This window comes from Filicampus tigris, chromosome 4 (assembly GCF_054856515.1).
Source record: "Filicampus tigris isolate MCC_2025a chromosome 4, RoL_Ftig_1.0, whole genome shotgun sequence".
NCBI classification, from domain to species: Eukaryota; Metazoa; Chordata; class Actinopteri; order Syngnathiformes; family Syngnathidae; genus Filicampus; species Filicampus tigris.
The window spans coordinates 28654645-28674511 of record NC_141220.1 but is presented as its reverse complement, the minus strand read 5'-3'; the positions used below and the strand labels follow the sequence as shown (position 1 = coordinate 28674511).

General features: G+C 47.5%; 1 protein-coding gene across 2 annotated transcripts; it reads left to right on the top strand.

Moving 5' to 3' along the window:
* The first annotated feature begins 240 nt into the window (after positions 1-240).
* ankrd27 (ankyrin repeat domain 27 (VPS9 domain)) lies at positions 241-19860 on the top strand. 2 transcript variants are annotated; one of them, XM_086028537.1, is made up of 28 exons: positions 241-492; positions 3636-3758; positions 6254-6364; positions 6453-6767; positions 6854-6913; positions 7364-7417; positions 7493-7558; positions 7629-7705; positions 8804-8925; positions 9850-9928; positions 10020-10152; positions 10229-10309; positions 10416-10537; positions 10910-10992; positions 11961-12076; positions 12260-12352; positions 13671-13868; positions 15040-15099; positions 15330-15452; positions 15526-15570; positions 15693-15800; positions 16023-16217; positions 16291-16410; positions 16925-17098; positions 17169-17262; positions 17556-17619; positions 17716-17776; positions 18349-19860. In XM_086028537.1, exons 2-28 carry the CDS (start codon positions 3657-3659, stop codon positions 19354-19356), a joined length of 3864 nt encoding a protein of 1287 aa, XP_085884663.1. In that variant the 5' UTR covers positions 241-492; positions 3636-3656; the 3' UTR covers positions 19357-19860. The 2 variants fall into 2 exon arrangements, with proteins under 2 accessions (XP_085884663.1, XP_085884664.1); XM_086028538.1 differs by having other exon boundaries at positions 17515-17619; positions 18349-18494.
* The last annotated feature ends 7 nt before the right edge of the window (positions 19861-19867 follow it).

Sequence of the window (19867 nt, the reverse complement as noted above, 5' to 3'; positions counted from 1 at the left end):
GACGTTACAGATCTGCAGATTGTAGTTCTGTTCTGACTGGGCAAAAGAAACTCAACTGGAGTTTGGGGATATCAGTGGCTATCGCTTCGACTCTTGACAATTACTTTACGGATATCTTGAATGAAAAATGACACATATTCAAACTGTTTTTTTTAGTTCCATATGTTGACGTGCACAACACGAACTACAGTATATAAGCGTGACCTGTAGTACACACGCTAGCCGATAGAGTGTACTGTTTCTCTATCTACTCTGAGCTCGCCATGGAGCGTCAAGTGCTGCCCACTTGAGATGAATCGATGCGTTTAATAGGTCGGAACCGGAACATGTATTTGTTCTTGTCTTGAGCCTTCTCAGGACAATGGCTGTCAGCCAGCGTGACGGGACTGTACTGCCAATGGTTAGCCGCCGCCACTGAGCTAAGCGGCTAACGGAGCTGCGAGTCGGCGAGTGACGGGCCTGCGAGCAGCCGCATGAGCCGAGGACGAAAAGGTAATGACAACAGTGCCCTCTTTTTTGTCTTGGGTCGTCTTCCGGCCCAAGCATTAGACATTGTTGCCCTTACGACGGCTATTTTGTTGTTCGCTGCTGATCCGATGGAGCGAATTGTGGCCACTTCCGGGCCCGGTTCGGATTGGCTGAGTCACAGCAGCCGACAACACACAACAACACAAACATGTCCCAATGCAACATTACGAAGCAGCTCCACTGCTTCGAACTCGATCTTTGGATTCGAGTTCACCTGTTAAGCTCTCAACAAGCTCCGTTGTCTTGTTAGCACCGTCATTTAACAGAATTACATTGGAGGAATCCTCGGCAGAGCATCCATCACCTTTATTTACATACAGACTCGAGGTCCCCGGATAGACACATAAATAAGAATATGCAAATACACGCGCACACACAACATTCGTTAAGTTAATCGAAGACTAAATTGTTTATATATGTAAATGGTTGTAACGTTTACGGTTGATTTGTATAATTTTATTTAAAGTCATCATCAAATGTTTAGAGGACTTAGGTCCAGTACACACATAAGGATTTTTCAATACATCCATCCATCCATTATCGATACCGCTTCTCCTCACAAGGGTCGCGGGGCGTGCCGGAGCCTATCCCAGCTGTCTTCGGGCAGTAGGCGGGGGGACACCCTGAATTGGTTGCCAGCCAATCGCGGGGCACACAGAGACAAACATCCGCACTCACAATCACACCTAGGGGCAATTTAGAGAATCCAATCAACTTACCATGCTTGTTTTAGGAATGTGGGAGGAAACCGGAGTACCCGGAGAAAACCCACGCGGGCACGGGGAGAACATGCTAACTCCACACAGGGAGGCCGGGGCCGGGATCGAACCCGCTACCTCTGAACTGTGAGGCGGACGTGCTAACCAGTTGACCACCGTGCCACCATTTTCAATACAATACAATTTTATTTATATAAAATTGCTGCATTTCACAACAGCTACAGCTGTAACAGAAAAATAAAATATAAACCCAAAACAGGCATTTCACACTTGGTCCTATTGTGTGTGTGTGCGTGCGTATGTGTGTGCTCTGATTATTTCAACACACAACACCACACACACACACACAACGTTTCTGTTCCAGCACTGTTCTTGAAATTTGAAAGTCCTCCAAGGCCTGAGGCTCAGACTTACAGTATATACTGTATGACTGCACTAACAATTGGCCTTATCTCACGACTCAAGCCAGAGGGCAGCCATCTTGCGCTGCCGCCATTACTGACAACTTGTCTGGTTTTGACGGAAAACGCTGTTATCGGTGCATGTTTTACGCCAGGATCCCAGTGTGGAGTCATGAGAGCCTCTCAAAGAACAACCTTCACTGTTTGCATCAACCAGTCAGAGTACATCATCTCAGTGTCGTGAATCGGGTTTACATTTCGCAGCAATTTTTGTCTTGATGGGCCTTGCTTTCATTTCAACGTTGATGTTTCTGACATGACGCAGACGCATCTTTGACCGGCACTCAGAGATATACAGTACCTTTTATAAGAGAACATGTATAATCGCATTCTTACCAATAAAATGTGCATGTAGTGCTACTCCCAGACCTATTAGCGCAAGAGTACGCCACACACTGTGACATTTTCGACATTTGTTTCAGAGCAATCCAGTGGTGCATTCTGGGTATTGTAGTTCTGAGCATTCAGTGAAACTTTTACGAAGAAGTGAGAGTTGTCCCGGAGCACGCGCGTCCTCGGCTGGCTGCCACTTATCAATTGGAGGGTTTATTTTTCAAAGAAGGAGAGAGCATACTAGATGGAGTAATTGAATGAAGGCGATAATCGATGAAATCAGTAAATTAATCTATAAACGCATTTTACAGAACTAGTTATCACGGTTTAATGGGGGGGGGGGGGGGGATAATAAAAAGCAGTTCAGTGGACCCCCGCAAAGAGGGAACGGGCTGGTGCGTAACTAGCGCACAGAATTGTAATCTGGCTTCATGTGAGGTCATCGGCGGTCACGTGGCGTTGAGTGACGTAATGGCTGGTGCGAGCGCATCCCGTCACGAGGGGTCGGGACATTCCTGGTCGGGGAATCACAAGGTGGCCTCGCGTGATCTCATTCCACACTTTGATCCCAACTGAGGAGTAGGAAGCAGCTCCAGTCAGCCTGTTGACTGCACCGGAGTTTGTGTGCGCGTGCTTGCGTGCGTGGGTGACGCCATGAAGGTGCCGCGTGAGGAGGTGAGTGCGCCCACTTGGTCGTCTGCTTTGCTGTCAGGTCTCACTTTGCTTGACTTCCTCTTTGCCGCTTCCTCTTTGTGTTGCTGAGACAAAAAATTTTGATTCACTTTTTGCGTGTGTGTGTGGCTGCGTTGGAGGCATTTTTTAGGCTTTCCTTGCGCCGTTTTCTTTAAATGAGCTCAAAGTTTAGTTGAAAATCAATGTTAAAACAAAACTACACTCATATGTTCAAAGGTTTCTCCCCAAAGTTCTTTTAAAGTTCTTCTTGAGAAAGAGGATGTTGCTAATCTTTATCAACTTTGGGCTTGTGACAACTCCTATGTTATTAAGGATCTAGACAAATACGCTTAACGTGATATGCTAACCAGCCAGAAATATATACAGTATCTGACAAAAAAAACCCCTCAAAATATAAGCCAAAATGCAAGTGTGCTAAAATGTTGACTTACAAATGTCAGTTGAAACAACTAAAATATTGGATACAAATATTTGAGTTAAATCGTAACAAAAAAAAAATCTACTTGAATCACAACTACGACAAAATGTTATTTAAAACAAACCCAGCATTTTAGTTGAAACGTACAGTAATTTGGTAAAATGACGACTTGCAACATAACTAAGCTCAAAAGTTAGTTGAAACATAGTCATGCTAAGAACAGAGCTTAAAAATGTGAGTTAATATGCCACTGTGCTAAAAATCTGAGCCCCCAAAATTGTCAAGCTACGCTAAAATGTTAGTTAAGCGTTAGCTACACTGAAATATGAGACCCAAAAAAATATCAACCTAACCATGCAGTTACAACATATCTATGCTAAAAGTTGCAAAGGTGGTCAGTGTCGTGGCGACGAGGCGTCGTGTCAAATGTGAGGAACAGCGCTCTTCCCTCAAAGCTGACGCCGGGCTGTTTTCCTTCGGCAGTTGGCGCGCTTGCAGCCCCCCATGGCGGTGTACGACGAGAACATCGCCAAGAACCCGTTCTTCGTGGCCCTGGAGAAGCTCAGGCCGGACCTCTGCGACCGCGTGGCCCAGCTGCACGGCATCGTAAGAACTTAGCACTGGCCCCCGAATCAAGTTCTCATATCTGTCTTGTTTTTCATTCAATCGAAACTTGCGGTGAGCGCATCATGTTTTTTCTGCAGGGCTCTATGAACAATATATCATGTTTTTTGAGAGGTGCTCTGGGAGTATGGGATATCATACCCCTAAGACGTCTTTTGTCAGAGTTTGGTCCGCCTTGTCGGTAGTGAGTCGGATTGGTTTCCAGTCAGGGTTGGACTTGGCCCAAGTCTGCCCTTTGTCACCGATTCTGTTCCTTCATGGACAGAATTTCTGGGCGCAGTGGCGTCAGACCTCGGCGTTATATCTCTGCTTTTTGCAGATCATGTTTTGGTTGGCGTCCTCAAGCCGCCGTCTCCAAATTTCGCTGGAGCGCTTCGCGAAGCCAAATCCGACTCCCTAGTCCTCGGGTGGACTGGCCTCTCCAGGTTGGTGATGAGATCCACCCTACCACAAATGGAGGAGTTCAAGTACCTTGGGGTCTTGTTAAGGGGAAAACGGAACAAAAGATATGAATTGACAGATGGGTCAGTGATCCCGACACTGCATCGGTCTGTCGTGAGGAGGGTGCTGAGCCCAAAGGCGAAACTCTCCATTTCTAGATTCTTACCCCCGCCTATGGTCACCATTTGTTGGTCGGGACCGAAAGAACAGGGTCCCGGATACAAGCTACCCGAATGAGGTTCTTCCACAAGCTGTGCGGGCTCCCCATTTGAGACGGAGTGACTAGCTTGGGCATGACGACTTTGTACCCCAAGCGGAGGAATTCAAGTATCTTCAGATCTTGTTCACGAATGGAGAAAGAGTGGAGCTATGGACTGACAGATTGCTCAGGCGTACTGACTCGGCATCAATCAGTCGCGGTGAAAAGGAAGCTGAGTTCAAAAGCCAAGCTCTTGGCGCTCAATTTACCGGTCGGTCTACGTGAGTATGCCGTAAAGCAAGCAATTCAGGGCATTTGTATTTTTTTGTGTGCCGGGGTTGTTCCCATCCTCCTCAAAGTTGCTTTGTGCCAGTAAAAACGATACAGACCCCCTCAGGCCATGAAGTCCCATTCAACTACTGTACTTGTAAGTCAATGTTTCATCAAAAGAGTTGTGAAAAAAAATGATTAAGATCGATTTCTTGCCCAGTGCTGCTTTAAAGTATCGCAAGACACTATGTTGCTGGGAGCTTGAAAGTGAGTTTTTGATTTATTTTTTATTTATTTTTTTTTCCGGATTGTTGAGCTCATGCTCTCAAGCGCCGACTTGCACGTTAATTGTCCTAATTTCCGCTCACGCTTTGAAGACTGGAGCTCAAGCAGATGGCTGCTTGCGTATCAAATGAAGTTAGCTGCTGTAGAAGTTGTGATAAGATCCAAACGTGGCCTGGTTCTGACTAGTCGAGCTTGGCAGCAGTTGAAAGAACAAGTGGGCGTGTCGCTGGAGGTTCCCATGATTCACAAAGGCGTATTTCATGGCACCAGTGTAGAAGTTGTAAGAACTGCTGCTGCCACTGATAATTTTATTGCAATTCACTCGGGGGGGGGGGCGCGGGGGATGAAGCCATTTCTGTGCATGCTAACCGCAGCGAATGTGATTGAATGATTGTCATGTGTCACATAAGCGCCATGTTTATGTCAGCTTCTTTCTGTCTTTTCTTTGACAAGTTGACATCAGCACCGTTTTCCTCTCTTTTGATATTATCCAAATGCTGGTCGCGTAGCTGCTAGCCGCGTTAACTTGCTAATTTTGCTGAATATGCTTGTTTGTTTGCACAATAGAGTTTTTATTTTGATTTTTGAGATCTGTGCAATAAATGTTCTAAAAATTACATTATATCTTACTTGTTTATTATTATTATTATTATTATTTTTTTTTTTTATCTATTTAGCTTGGCTAAAAAAACATTCAAACGATCAGTAATTTTTTGGGTACAAAACAAGAAAATGTTTAAACGTAAAAAATATAAAAGGAAGTTCCTTTTGGACCAAACAAAATGTATAAAAATAGTTATAACATTTTTAAAAAGGTGCAAATGTTTAAATTCAAGTATGATTTCCTTGTGTAATCAAACATAGTGCGTTGGATAGAAATGAATATTAATAATAATTTTTTTTATGATTATGCCAACTTTGTAGTCGTGGAGCGCAATAATCGTAATTGAATTTCGATTAATTGCACAGCCCTACTAAGCTGGCAATATTTTGTCATTCAAAACTCTTAAAAGACTTGTCATTCGGGTGGCATGTTTGTGTTTTGGCAAATGTTTGTAACAAAAATCAAAACGTTCCAAACAAAATTTCCAAAATGTTCCTGAGAGGTGATGAAAGGTGCCGGCATCTCCGATGTAGACAGAACTAGCATCTCACTACTACTTGGCTAGTTGTTTGAACTTTTTTGGAGCCATAAATGTACCGGTTTGCCACGTTAGCATGTTTGTTTTCCAGTAATGTAGCAGGGACAGCTAGCTTTATTAGCTTGTCGCTACACGTGCAGGTTCTGGTGCCGTGCTGTGGAAGTCTAGAGGGCAGCATGGTGTCGGAACTTCACTTTGACAGCTACGTGCTTCAGCCCGTGGAGGACGGCTACCTGACGGCAGACGGACAGGTAGGCGTTTTCCTATTGAGGGTGAAGTAGTTGACGCAGAGAAACAATCCATTCTTAATCCTCACCATCTTTTGCGCTTTCCTTGCAGGAGGTCCGGATCCAGGACAGGCAGGTCCTGTTAGGGTCCGGCCTGCCGCCGCCGGTGTCGGTCCCCATCCTGTTCGAGGAAACCTTCTACAACGCCAGGGAGGAGGGCTACAGCATCTTGTGCATCTCCAGGCCCGTGGAAGCGGTCCAGCAAGGTCCGGACCCGGCGGCGGCGCCGAGGAGGGCGTACCACCTGAGGAGCCTGGAAGAGGTCAAGGAGTTCCTGGGACGTCACAGCCACAAGCTGGACAAACTCATCGGCAACTTCTGCCAGACCTTCAAGGCGCACGACAGGAAGGGACTCAGGCACCACATAGTAGGACAGACACGCTTACGCTTGCCGCTGTCAGAAATGTCACACATGAAATGTCTGTCCGGCTGATGACGTGTTTGTGGTGTCAGGACTCGGTCCACGGCCTTTACACGAAGTGTCTTCAGTGCGTGCTGCGAGACGCTCGCCTGGTGAGTACGAACCAAAAAAGTTAACACGCTCGCTCGTGTAGACAATCATCATCTGCGTCGCTATGGTAACCTTGTGATGCCACACAAACCAGTTCCGCTGCGCTCTTGATTTCTATGATGAAAATCATGTGAGGCTTCGTCATCGTCATCTTATCGTTTTTTTTTTCGAATTGAGCTTGAAGATCATGTGGATCAATACAGGATCTTGGTCGTAAACAACTTGCAGCTTGCAACGTTGCCAATGTTTTTGTGACGTTCTGATAAACAGGCTTTACATGGTCCGGATTTTCATATTGATGAGCACGCGAGGAGCACAGCGGCAAAAGAAATCGCCGCGCGGCAAAAGAAAGCTAATACATCGGTTCCATATTGACTGGTAGACAAAACATTTTCATGACTTTGCCCAGCACTTTCCGACGATGTGCCATGAATTTGTGGTGCTGTGCGCAGAAGGTGCTGGCCAAGCAGGAGCTGCAAATGAGTCTTCTGAAACAAGCGGTGGAGGTAAGCAAGCAGAAAGTCGGCAAAGTGTTTTTGCTTGCTGGGCTGAGTGACACGCGGGCGCTCCGTTCACGGCAGGTGTACGTCCATCACGGCATCCACTCGCTCGTCTTCAACCTGGTGGGAACGCTGGAAGCCAGCCAGGTGGGCGGAGCCTAGCGCCCGAGACTAGCCGCTCCGAGACTGACGCCTTGTCCTTGCCTGTATCCGACAGGACGCCGCCTTCAACAAGATCACCAGGAGTCTTCACGAGCTGCAGCACAAAGACGTCGGCGTCAAAGCGCACTTCAGGTGGCCGCAACGCCTTCTGAATGGGCTTTTCTTCCTCTTTTTTTTTTTTTTTTCAGTCTGCCTTTAAACAGCAGGACAGTTTCCGTCGACAAAAATTCCTAACTGGCTCCTCAATCAGCTCCTCCAAATCTTTTAACGCGCTTGCATTTTCTTGCAAGAGTCCCGAAGAAAACATTGAAGCAAATGCGACCAGACGGCTGCCGTGTTGTCGTGTTGCGAAGGAGACGGCAAAGTCAATCCATGTCACAGTCAACTAATCCGTGACAGGCCTCAACGTCCGGTTCGAGTGAAGACTCGAATGTCGTTGCAGTCGGGCCGGCCGATGTTCTGATTAATGAATACATTCCCTGCGGATCAGCTGTGAGCCTATTTCCTGGATCCGATGAAGTTGGAAATGTGCGTGACAACAGCCAATCAGCGTTCCCCCTTTTGCCGCTGCACTTTGATTTTTGTCGCGTGCTGCACAGCTCAAAGGATTTGTCCCAGTCCGTCCGACTTTTTGGATTTGGTTTTCTAGGTAAAATGTGAACCACAACATTTATTTGGAACGCTTGCCGGCCATCGCTCGGCTGTTCCAACATCCAGTCCGTGCCTCTTTCTCGTTTCTCCTTTGGAGCGTCCCGTAAGGCAGCCACCCCTCTCTTTCACTCCTTGCAGTTAGATATCACACCCCATTACACCATAATAACACCTCCTCTTTCTTGTATTATTTTATATTTTTCTATCTATTTTTTCATATTTGCTATGAGTAGAAAATATGTATTTTTTCATGGTTCATCTGTTTCCTTTTTTTTTTTTAAGAGTACTTCATATGTTAATGAAATGTTGATGTAGTAGTTTTCAGAAGAGAGCTTCAAAATGAGCAATTAGAAAAATCTTATAAATGAACTAGTGGGATTTTTATTTTATTTTCATTTTTTTTGCCAGCCTGATTTTGGAGGATGGTCACAGGACAAAGCTAGTTCCCTCTCAGGATGCTGCATGCTAACAAACGCTAACAGGCTAGCTTGGTGAAAGCGGTCCAATGTGGTGACTCATTTCTCTTGTTCTCGTCCTTCCTTCTTCTTCTTCTTCGTCTCGCCGCCGTTGCGCTTTCAGTATCAACTTGTCTCGCGCCAAACGGGAGCTGAGTCAACTCAACCAGCAGACGTCGCCGCTCCTCAAGCTGCTTTGCCTGCGCAGGGTGGCCTTGACCGCCACCCGCACGCCGTCCTCCGCAGGTAGCGGCGAACGCGCACCACACATCGCGACTCGCCTTACAAACCTCGAGCTCACTTTCAGCCTCGTTTCCAACTGGAATCGAACCGTTTATGCCACCGCCCCTGAAGCATGTTTTTCAAACGCTCGGCGCAAAAGCTCGTCTCACCTACTAAAGGTTTGTAAACCACCGACGTCGCTGTAGATGGCAGCGTTGCATCATTTGCGATCAGCACAGCTTTTGAGTCGACGATAAAGATTAGGCTTATTTCGATTTTGAGGCAGAGAAATGCCAACACGATGGACGTCGGGCAAGTTAGGCCGCCTCGTTTGTATGGACAAAAAAAATGTTTTTCTCCTTTTTTTTTTTTTTTTTTTTTTTTTTTTTTCTTTTCCACGTTTCTAATTCACGTCAAACTATCGGAACACCTCATGGCCCGAGGGGGCGAATGACGAGGACGCCGCATAGACATATCTATCTACACACAGAGACACATACGGAAGAGGTCCCTCCCATTAGCCAACGGGATGCCAGGAAGATGCTAGGCTAGCCAACGGCAGAGCCGCTATGAGTATGTTGCGTTCAGGAAACTCCGGAGCTGCGAGCAGCAGCCCATACTTTTACCTTTCGTATCCTGAAATTTCTTTCGTCACAAGAGGCAATGTTTCCCCGTTGAGGCGTTTCGTGACTTGAAAATTTGGTTTGAAGAGACGTTCGTAAGTAGAGGTACCACTGTATCAGCTCCAAATATCAGTTATTGGCCTCCTTGTCTACCAATAATCGCTATGGTGTCGGCCCTGAAAAAAAAAAACGTATCGGTCTATCTCTAGTTTGTGAGTGTTGTGTCGTCTTGTTTTGTGTGTTTGTCATGTGCTTGGGCGTTGTTTTCTTTTGTGTTCTTTGTGTTTTTTTGCGTCGTTGATGTTGTTGTGCGCGTGCTTTGCAGTCAGCGTGGAAGCCGTGTGCGCCGACGACCTGTTGTCTATCATCCTCTATCTGCTGGTCAAGATGGAAATCCCCAACTGGTGAGCGCTTGAGACCTGAAGGTGGAGCGCACGCGTACGACACGCAGGCAGGCAGGACATGAACTCTGAACTCTGCGTTGCACGTTTGCAGGATGGCCAACCTGAGCTACATGAGGAACTTCTGCTTCAGTCAGTCCAGCAAAGACGAGCTGAGTTACTGCCTGAGCACCTTCGAGGCGGCCGTGGAGTACATCAACCTGGGGAAGCTGCACCACACGCTCTCGGTGCGTAGCCCGCGCACGCTGATAAACGCGCACGCTGATAAACGCGCACGCTGATAAACGCGTGCGTTGTGTTCAGGGTTGCGTCGATGCCAACAACAAGCTGCAAATGAACGTGGATCTCGCCGGCGCCTCGACGCCCATCAGCCGCTTGTTCGAGGTCAGCCGCAGGACCTTTGACCTTTCCTCACTTGCGCAGCTCGACTTCCTCCGTCGTGCTTGTCGCTCACGTGTGAGTGTGTGTGTGTGTGCGTTTGCGTGTGCAGCACGTCGCCAACGGGAACGAGGCGGAGGTGGAGCGCCTGTTGAGCGAAGGCGAGAGCGAAGAGGACGCGCGGCCGTGTCACCCTTTGTGCTCCTGTGACCTCTGTGACCTTCAACTATCTGGGTCAGACTTTTTGACTCGTTTGCTGCCAGTATATGCATGCGTGGCGTGTACGTGTGGCTCTGTAAACACGTCCTTATTATACAGGCGCAACTCAGTATTTGGCGTTATGCTAGTAAAGTTCATGCATTGGAATGTGGAAGAAATTCACCACGCTGCCCCCTCGTGTTTCCCAGTGGTACTGCAATGTTAATGGCGAGACTGCACCTCGCCACCAAACAGGAAACGGCCACTGAAATTTCCCAAAGCCAAATATTCCAAACTTTGGGGAGTAGTTGACAGCGCGCACCCGTGACGTTGAATGTGATGCGATTGTGACTGCGATTGGTCTTTTGTTAGCGACGACCGTTTGACCGTCTTTGCCGGTGTGTGCAGGAAGCTGAACGACCCGTCCATCGTCACGGCGTCCTCCAGAGACGAGCGAGGGTACACGCCGCTGCACGTCGCCGCCATCTGTGGTCAGCAGTAACGCGCAGCCTCATCACTTTGCTTCTTGCCATTTTGCCGCTTGAAAATGCAACTTTTTACACTAACAACATGGCTGACACTTGAAAGTAGAAGTTTATGTCATGGTATAAAAAAGACACTTTTTTTTTCATACCGTCTGACATGAAATCAGACTAAACTTTTCTTCATTTAGGAATATCAAAATTCTTTCTATTTTCTTGATGCCAGAAAAATGACAGAAGTTTTTTGGGTGACATTTTTTGATGATTGTTCTCAAAGTCAGAAATTGACTTTGAAACATTTTATGAAAACCCTGATGATGAGAATGTCATGCATTTGGAAGCTTCTGATTGGTTTATTGACAACCCGTGTATTAGAGACACACCTGTGGACGTATTTGAAGGCACACACGCTCTGCTTCATTGTGCAACATCATGCAAAGTCCAAAATATCTGCAAGAGAATCGTGGACTTGCACAAGTGTGCTTCATCCTTTCCCGATGCCTGACGATGCCACCTTCATCCGTGCAAATCGAAACAGCAAACATCATACATTTTTAGCCACTTTTCCAACCCCTTAGTATTTATTTATTTATTTTTTTAAAATTTTTAAGCGGTTGCCAACTTTAAGACCTGCTAAAAATTAGACAACACAAGCGGATTCATTTCTACATTTTTCGATGTATGACAAGAAAATGAAATTAAATTACATAAGTCAAAAAGTTCATTTTTTTTTTTACATCTATTAAAAACTGATATATTGGTGCTTTTTTTCGGAGGAAAAATGTCAAAGCTTGTTAGCTCTCAGGCAAAATAAAACAAATCACAGAAAGATTTTGATCGTTGCCATTGACTTTTTCTATTGGCAAAGCGGATTTGAATGTTGTGAATTTTTTTTTTTTAGATTTTATCATTAAGAAATATCTCCCAGCTCTACACGCAACACCACTCCGACACATCTTGTGTGTGTGTGTTTATAGGTCAGGCGCAGCTGATTGACCTCCTGGTGTCCAAAGGCGCGCCGGTGAACGCCACGGATTACCACACGCTGACGCCGCTACACCTGGCCTGCCAAAAGGGATACCAGGGTGTCACGGTACTTTTTCAAGTCATACGTCATCGTCTAGTGCTCATTGTCTGTGAGCTGGAGGATCCAGGACCCCCCCAGTTTGACAACCACTTATTTAAGATGACGCAAACAATGGAGAAGAGAAGGAAATGCACGGACTGGGCTTGACATGAGTGTAATGATGTTGTAATCAATGGTGTGTGCGTGTAGCTGCTGCTGTTGCACTACAAGGCAGATGCGGACGCTCAAGACAACAACGGCAACACACCGCTGCACCTGGCGTGCATGTACGGACACGAGGATGTGAGTCGCACACACACACACACACACTCGGTGAAAAGACAGGATATTGAACATATCATTTCTTTTCTTTTTTTTTTTTTTTTTTCTTTCTGAAATGTCCCATGACTGGAGCATTTATAAATTGACTCTGATTGGCTGTTGTCACGCATGTTTCCACCGCAACTGATGGAATTTCACAGCTGATCACCGTAATTGGCCTGAAATTTATCGTGATCACTAATCGCCATCGTAAAATTGGCCAGCCCCACACTCAATGCAACTTGATTTCAAGAGCACTTTAAAAGGAAACCAAATGCTGTTACACAGATAAAAATAAAACTTCAGAAAGAAAAACAAGTCAACTCTTTGAATGTCAGCCATTTTCCCCCCGCCAAAAAAAAAACTCTTGATGACCTAATTTAATAGCATTTTGACTGATCTTTCAATATTGTGTTGTATGAATATGTAAGCACAGAAACTAGCAAATAAAAGATTACTCTTTTGTTTCAGCACAGAAGTGGTGTTTCCACCTTATGTCATTTTTTAGTAATCAGCGGTAAAACATGGAATTGATTTCACCAAAACCACCTATTTTGGATGAAAAAAAATCAGAAAACAAGCTTTTTGTCAAAAAACGCACAACGGTGACTTTGATGCCAATAATTTTGCTTTTAATGATACCTCAAACATCTGAACAGTCCTTCTCTCCTATAAAATTCCAACTACAATTAACGGTGAAGGTGTGCTTTTGATGTCAAAATAATGTATTTACAAAACAATCAACCCGCGTAACAATGCAACATTTGTCAAACCATCCTCACGTTTTTTCAATAGTCGTCCATAGTGTGTTTGTTTGTTTGCAAATGATGTCATCACTTCTACTTCTAAATTTGAATAATCTCCGTCACCTTTTCACTCTTTTGTGACAGTCTTTGTAGTGGATTTAACGTGACAAACACTTTGGTCAATCATAAGCTGTTTGGAACCGTTAAACTTCCAAAGATCCATCACCTCGTGGCGAGCTCATCCAAAAGAGGCACAATGCTGCCATCTGCTGGCCATAGATTTATTCATTTATTTATTTATTTCACACTTTCCAAGCTGAATGATGAAAGCAGAGCTGGCCAAGGCTTTTCTCCGGCCACTCCCATAAAAAAACGTATTTGACGACAAGCGACATCAACGCTCCTCAAAGAGCTAAATATCTCAATAAAATGAATCAAAGTTTAAAAAACAACAACACACAGACAGCAGGCAGCCCTGTCGCGTTATCGTCGTGCAGCACATGACCATGTTGAACGAGTCACTTGATGATGATGTTTTTGCTGCCGTGTGTCAGTGCGTGAAGGCGCTGGTCTACTACGACTTCCAAACGTGCTGCCTGGACCTGCGCAACGACAAAGGCGACACGCCGCTGCACTTGGCGTCGCGCTGGGGCTACGAGGCCATCATCCGCGTTCTGCTGGAGAACGGCGCCAGCGTACACGCGCTCAACAACAGCGCGCACACGCCCGCCCACTGTGCCCTCAACTCAAAGGTCAATGCGTGTGCGTGTGTTACAGGAACACGCCCTGTTTTTGGGCGAGTGTAACGATACGGCAAATAGCTGCACCTAATTGACGCCGCCTCCAAAAAGGTTTTCAACTGCCTTTAGATGCCGCAAGACGGTGCCAAAGTAGCAGCAAATAACAAAACAAAAACACACACAAAGAGTGAAATTTGGGTGTTTTGTGTCACAAACGGTGAACACTGGGGCCTCTATGGTTCAAAGTAGTCATATAGTGAATTGAATATTTCCCATATCAGCAAAGTTATTTGTTTGTTTGCATGAGTTTTGATGACTTTTGACCCGTCTCGAAATCTCATGTGATCTCTCAGAAATCGAGATCACACACTTGTGGATGTGTTCCCATCTTGCCCGAGTGTTTCTGAAAAGTACCAGAGGCGAGAGCCTTGAAAATGTTTTTGCTTGTGAATATTGAAGGCCCGATACATTTCGGACCTGATTATTGGGACCACTCTTAACACACCTCAGTCAGAAGAATCATCTCAGAAGGCTTAAGATGGTCGGAAGGGACAAAATTGACAACAAAAGCAGCCCAATTATCCTCATGTGTGTACCCGGCCGGCCTTGGAAGGAGGATTTTGACTCCCAATTCCAAATGTTATAGGCTAGTACTGGAAAAATAAGATCTCCTCCTCCTGGTTCTGCTTTGAAGTTGTGCAGGGGCAATTTGGACCAGCTGGAGGCGCTTTACACACTTGCTCAGGCAATCTCTTGGCAAAGATTTATTTATTTATTTATTTATTTTTTTTTTTTCAGATAGCGGCGGGAATTCAATGCAATTCTTGACACTTGTATGTGGGAATTAAGTGCTGGGAGTCACTGACTATGATTTCAGTTTCTGAGTTTTGCGAGTTAGCGCTCATGCAATTTGTTGTTGATGTCGGTGAAGTGTGGCTGCAGTTTCGATTGCTGACTGGATTCCCTCGTTTCCTTGATAAATAAAGTTGCGTGTCAGAGCTAACAGAGAGCTTTCGATGAATACGGCCGAAAGGAAGCAAACGGTAATGGTCCGAGCGTGGATCCTTGTGGGATGCCGTAGCTAACTTCTGCAAATGCAAATTCTTCAATCTGGAAGTGATTTGACAAATGAGCTTGCAAGCAGTTAGTGTGAGTGTCACAAGACCCGCTTGCTGGTGTGCAGGTGCTGACCTTGCTGCGGAAGGACGAGGAGCAGCGCTGCAGGAACGGCGGCGGCGCCCAGGTGAGGACGTCACGTCCGCACACGTTCAGCACACTTGGTTTTACCAGCGCTACTTTTTTTTTTTTTTTAAATAACGGCTGCTGACGTGCACTGCTTCCATTAACACAAAATGGCTGACGGCCTCGCTTACAAAGGCAAAAGACCCACGACCGGTTGCCCTGTGGCCAATGACGTGCCGCCTTGTCTTCCTCTCGCTGTCTTTGCCCCGCCCCTTTCCCCCTCCCTGTCAGTCTCCCGCGCGGGTTTTCACTCAAACGTCAGAGCGCAGCACTCGCTCGTCCACGTCCAGCGGCGGGTCGTCCTCGCCGGACCGCGAGCTCCCGTCGGAGAGAGCGTCGGTGCGACATCGCCAGGTGACGCCGCCGCCGCCGTCGCCGAGGCAACAAAGGGACTTTTGCGTGCTGACCGTGCGTGTGTGCTCGACAGGTGGAGAAGCTGCTGCGGGCCGTGGCGGACGGAGACGTGCAAATGGTGACGGCGCTCGAATCTCGTTTCATGGCTCTCTCTTTCCCTTTTGTCTCGCTCTCCCGATTGTTGTTTTCTTTCTCTCTTTGCTTGGCTCAACTTGTGTCTCTCATTCTGTCCGCCTCTAGGTGCGTTACCTGTTGGAGTGGACGGACGAGGACGAGGCGGACGCGTTGGCCGAGGCGTCTCTGTGTCATCCTCTGTGTCAATGCACGACGTGTGCGCCGGCTCACAAGGTCAATGACACAAATGTGCAATTACAATCAAAACACGTTAGCATATGTACATGCCCAAATCTCACCGCGCTAGCTAAAGTTATGCTATACTTAGCTAAGATGGTCATCTTTTAGCAATGTCTTTTTCTTTTCATTACATTCAAAAGGAAAAATCTGGATTTCTCTTTCTCTGTGTGCTTCCCAGCCACATGTCAAAGCAAGCTCGCGCGTTGTTGTTTTCAGGCGCGCGCGGTCCCGTGCGGCGTGTTGTGCGTGACGAGCGCCAACGCGGACGGCGTGACTCCCCTCCACGTCTCCTGCATGTACGGTCACGTGGAGCTGACGTCGCTCCTCGTCCGCCACGGCGCCGACGTGGACGCCCGCACCGACCACAAGGCCACGCCCCTTCACCTGGCCAGCCAGTACAACCACCTGCAGGTGGGCGCGGCCCCTCCCGCCCATTGACGGCCGGCCCCGGCGGCGTTGCTGACGTGCGTGCGTGTGCGTCCAGGTGGTGAAGTTCCTGCTGGAGTGCAACGCCAAGCTCAACAAAAAGGATCGCTACGGCAACACGGCCTTGATACACGCCTGTCTCCATGGCAACCTGGACACCGCCGCCACACTCATACAGGTGAGCCTAGACGTCCAATCCAGCCTCATCGGGGAGTAGTAAGGTCAGGCGGTCCAGTCGTCTGTTCAAGCCATAATCTGCATGTCGTCATGTTCATTGATATGCAACATCACATAAAAGTTCGCCATTATTAATTAGATTCAAAGAAACCACAAATCATCAGCAACGTCCAACCGATTTATATCTCATATACGTGTCTCATTTAAGACGATTTGGTACGTATCTGATCCATGCAATACGACTCAAGGATGTTATGTTTTTTTGGTTTATTTAGGATGTAACGATTTGAACATATCATAATTCGGTTTAGTTGAATCGGATCAAAACAGATTTTGAGATTAGAATCATTTTTGAACCTTCTGTCAGAGGTGTTGTCAAACTCCGCCTCTTCCCTCACTCCGCGGCAGCTGTACAGCATTATGTCGCCTCAAGATTGGAAGTCCGGATGCTCATTTGTTTGTTTTGTGTTGTCATGTCTTTTCCTGGCCTTGTGTGAATGTCGCGTGCGCTTTAGAGCGAGGCGCTGGTCAACGTGCGCAACCATCAGGGGAACACGGCGCTGCACTGCGCCGTGCGGGCCTGTCACCAGGCGCTGGTGGATATCCTGCTGAAGGCCGGAGCCTCCCCGCACCTGCGCAACAAGAAACAGCGCACGCCTCTGGACGCCGCGCACCAGCAAGGCGGGAAGGTGAGCCCACCCCCTTGCGGCGTCCGACCAACGAGACGCCGCGTGACCATCCGACTTTGCTCTCGTCCAGAACACGGAGATCGTGCGATCGCTCCAGAAAGCGTCGGGACTTTCCCCGGATGACGAGCCCATCAAACTTCTCTCCGTGCCCAAAGGCACTCTGGGTAATGGCTCACACAAACCTGCGTCTCGCAAACGCCGCCCTCTCCTGGTCACAGTTAGACATTGCACCCAACTACGCCGGAGCGCAGTATGAATGTTCACCCGTTTTGTATTGACAGTACTTCAAGTTAATAAGACGTGGAAGTACTCTCTCATTTTCTTAGTTTTCGGTGCCGATGTTTTACAACTGAAAAATGCTGAGATCAGACGATATGAGAAAATATTCCGTGGTAACTTGTTGTTCATTTCTACAGTAAACAAAGTGTCTTTTCTGTGTCAACGCGCGTGCGTGCAGCTCATTCCTTCGTTCAGCGTCTGCGACTCAACGATGCCGCTCGCCACAAGTCGGCCGCTAGCAGGTTGTCACCTCCTCGGCCTCATCTCCGCCTTCCTCCTCCTCGTCCACTCGGCCGCCTTTTGCTGCATTGATGCGCTTTTTGTGTGCTTTTTTTCAGGATTCAGCAGATGAAGAAAAATTCCCGCAGTCCGACTCGGCGCTCAGCTGCACCCGAGCAGGTCCGCTTCCTCCTCTGTCGATTACGCGTCTCGACGAACCGCTTCTCAAGCGTTCTGTTTTTTTCCTCAAATGGGCTTTTGAGGGGGCGGGGTTTAGATCAGGGAATGTCACCTATGAAGCCTTTTGAGACTCTTGTGGGATTTCAGGACCTGCAAATGGCTGAAATATCACTAGTTGTCTTTTTGTCATTTTTGCTCAAGAAAATGAATGATTTTCAATATTATCAATCGGTTTTGGAGCAATCTGTAAATAACTAATTGCCTTGCAATGCCCCTTTTTCCCTCTGAGCGGCGGATTTTTGAGTGTTTGCGATTTTTCGAGGGTTCGTTCAAGCTCGCAAGGACGTTCGCCGGGCGTGCGCCAACAGGTTTTAAGGTGGCAGGCAGTTTTTCTTGGCGCAAAGACATTTTGACATGTTCAAAATTTTATGAAAGAGAATTCAACAACAAATGTCTGCTAGCTTAATGCTAAGACAAAATGTGATTCACCATAGATGGGCTAATGGAAATTAGCATTGACTTGCTAATGACAATGGCCATTTAGCATGTCAAGCTGATGCGTGTGTGCGCAGGTGAGTGCCAATGTGAGGAGGCAGCGGCTGCGACGCGGCGGAACAGTGGACGCCGTCGGCCCGTCTGAGAGTGCCGACGGCCCCCCCCGCTCGAGGGGGCGGGGCCTGGCCCGCTGGCACACGCTGGACTCTGGAGAGGAAGCGCCAGAGCCGCCGATCAACGTGCACATGTGGACCAGACGTTCCCATGACGACGATGACAACGACGCCACACACGAGGACCTCGCGGCGCCTGTCTTTGTCATGACATCATCACTATCAGAGGGACGGACGCCGCACGCCGCCGTGACGGAACATTCATCAGACAACGACGACGACGTCTGTCGCTGTGACGTCCCCTCGTGTTTAACCGCAAGCGCCCCGCAACATGCGTTCGCTCGGGACACGCCCCACATCCAAGACACGCCCATTTCTAGTGACGCATGTGACGTCCAAGACACAATCCTCACCCGTGAGGTGCCCCTTTCCAGTGAAAACTTCAACTCCAGTGAAACCGCCCACATCCAAGACACGCCCCTCTCCAATGACACGTCCGATATCCAAGACACACCCCTCTCCTGCGACATGTCCCTCATCAAAGATGAGCACCACACTCAGGACACGCCCACTTCAGGTGATATGCCCCACATCCAAGACACGCCCCTCTCCAATGACACGTCCGGCATCCAAGACACACCCCTCTCCTGTGACATGCCCCTCATCAAAGATGAACCCCACACTCAGGACACACCCAATTCAGGTGATATATGCCATGTCCAAGACACGTCCATTTCCAGTGACGCCGGCAACCAAGACACGCCCCTCTTCAGTGATACGTCCGACAGAAAAGACACACCCACCCTCTGTGGCATGCCCCTCATCAAAAACGAATCCCACACTCAGGGCACGCCCGATTCAGGTGATATACGCCACATCCAAGACACGTCCAATGCCGGTGACGTCGGCATCCAAGACACGCCCCTCTTCGGTGACGCGTCCGATATCAAAGACGACCCCAGTCAGGTGTGAAGCAATCAATATCTACTCCAGATACTCCAGTGCGTGCACACGGGAAAGACGCCCACGTGTGATGTCCCCAAACAGGAAGTGGTGAAAGGCCGGCCGCCTTCTCATTGGTCCATCGCGTTTGTCCACATTTAAAGGCGGCGCTCTCACAACTCGGCACTTTGCTGACTTTGTAGTTTTCTCCGAGAGGCCAAAAAGGGATCGATGCGTCTACTCCTTCTTCTGCTTCCTTGCTAACGTCCCGGTGCCTTATTTGATTGACACCTCAATAATAATCTCTCGACTTTTTGACAAAGGTGAAAGCAGTGTTGATAAATCAGCTCAGTACTTGCGTCAAAGTACAGACTCGTGTAAAAAAAAATTGTAGTGGTAGAAGTCGTGATAACAGACTGCAATGTATTTAAATACAAAACACACTGAATTTTTGCTCTCAATTACATAAACAGTTTTGCTTATTAACTTTGTACATCGAACTTGGAACGAAAATAAAAATCACCTCGCGTGTCACTTTTTT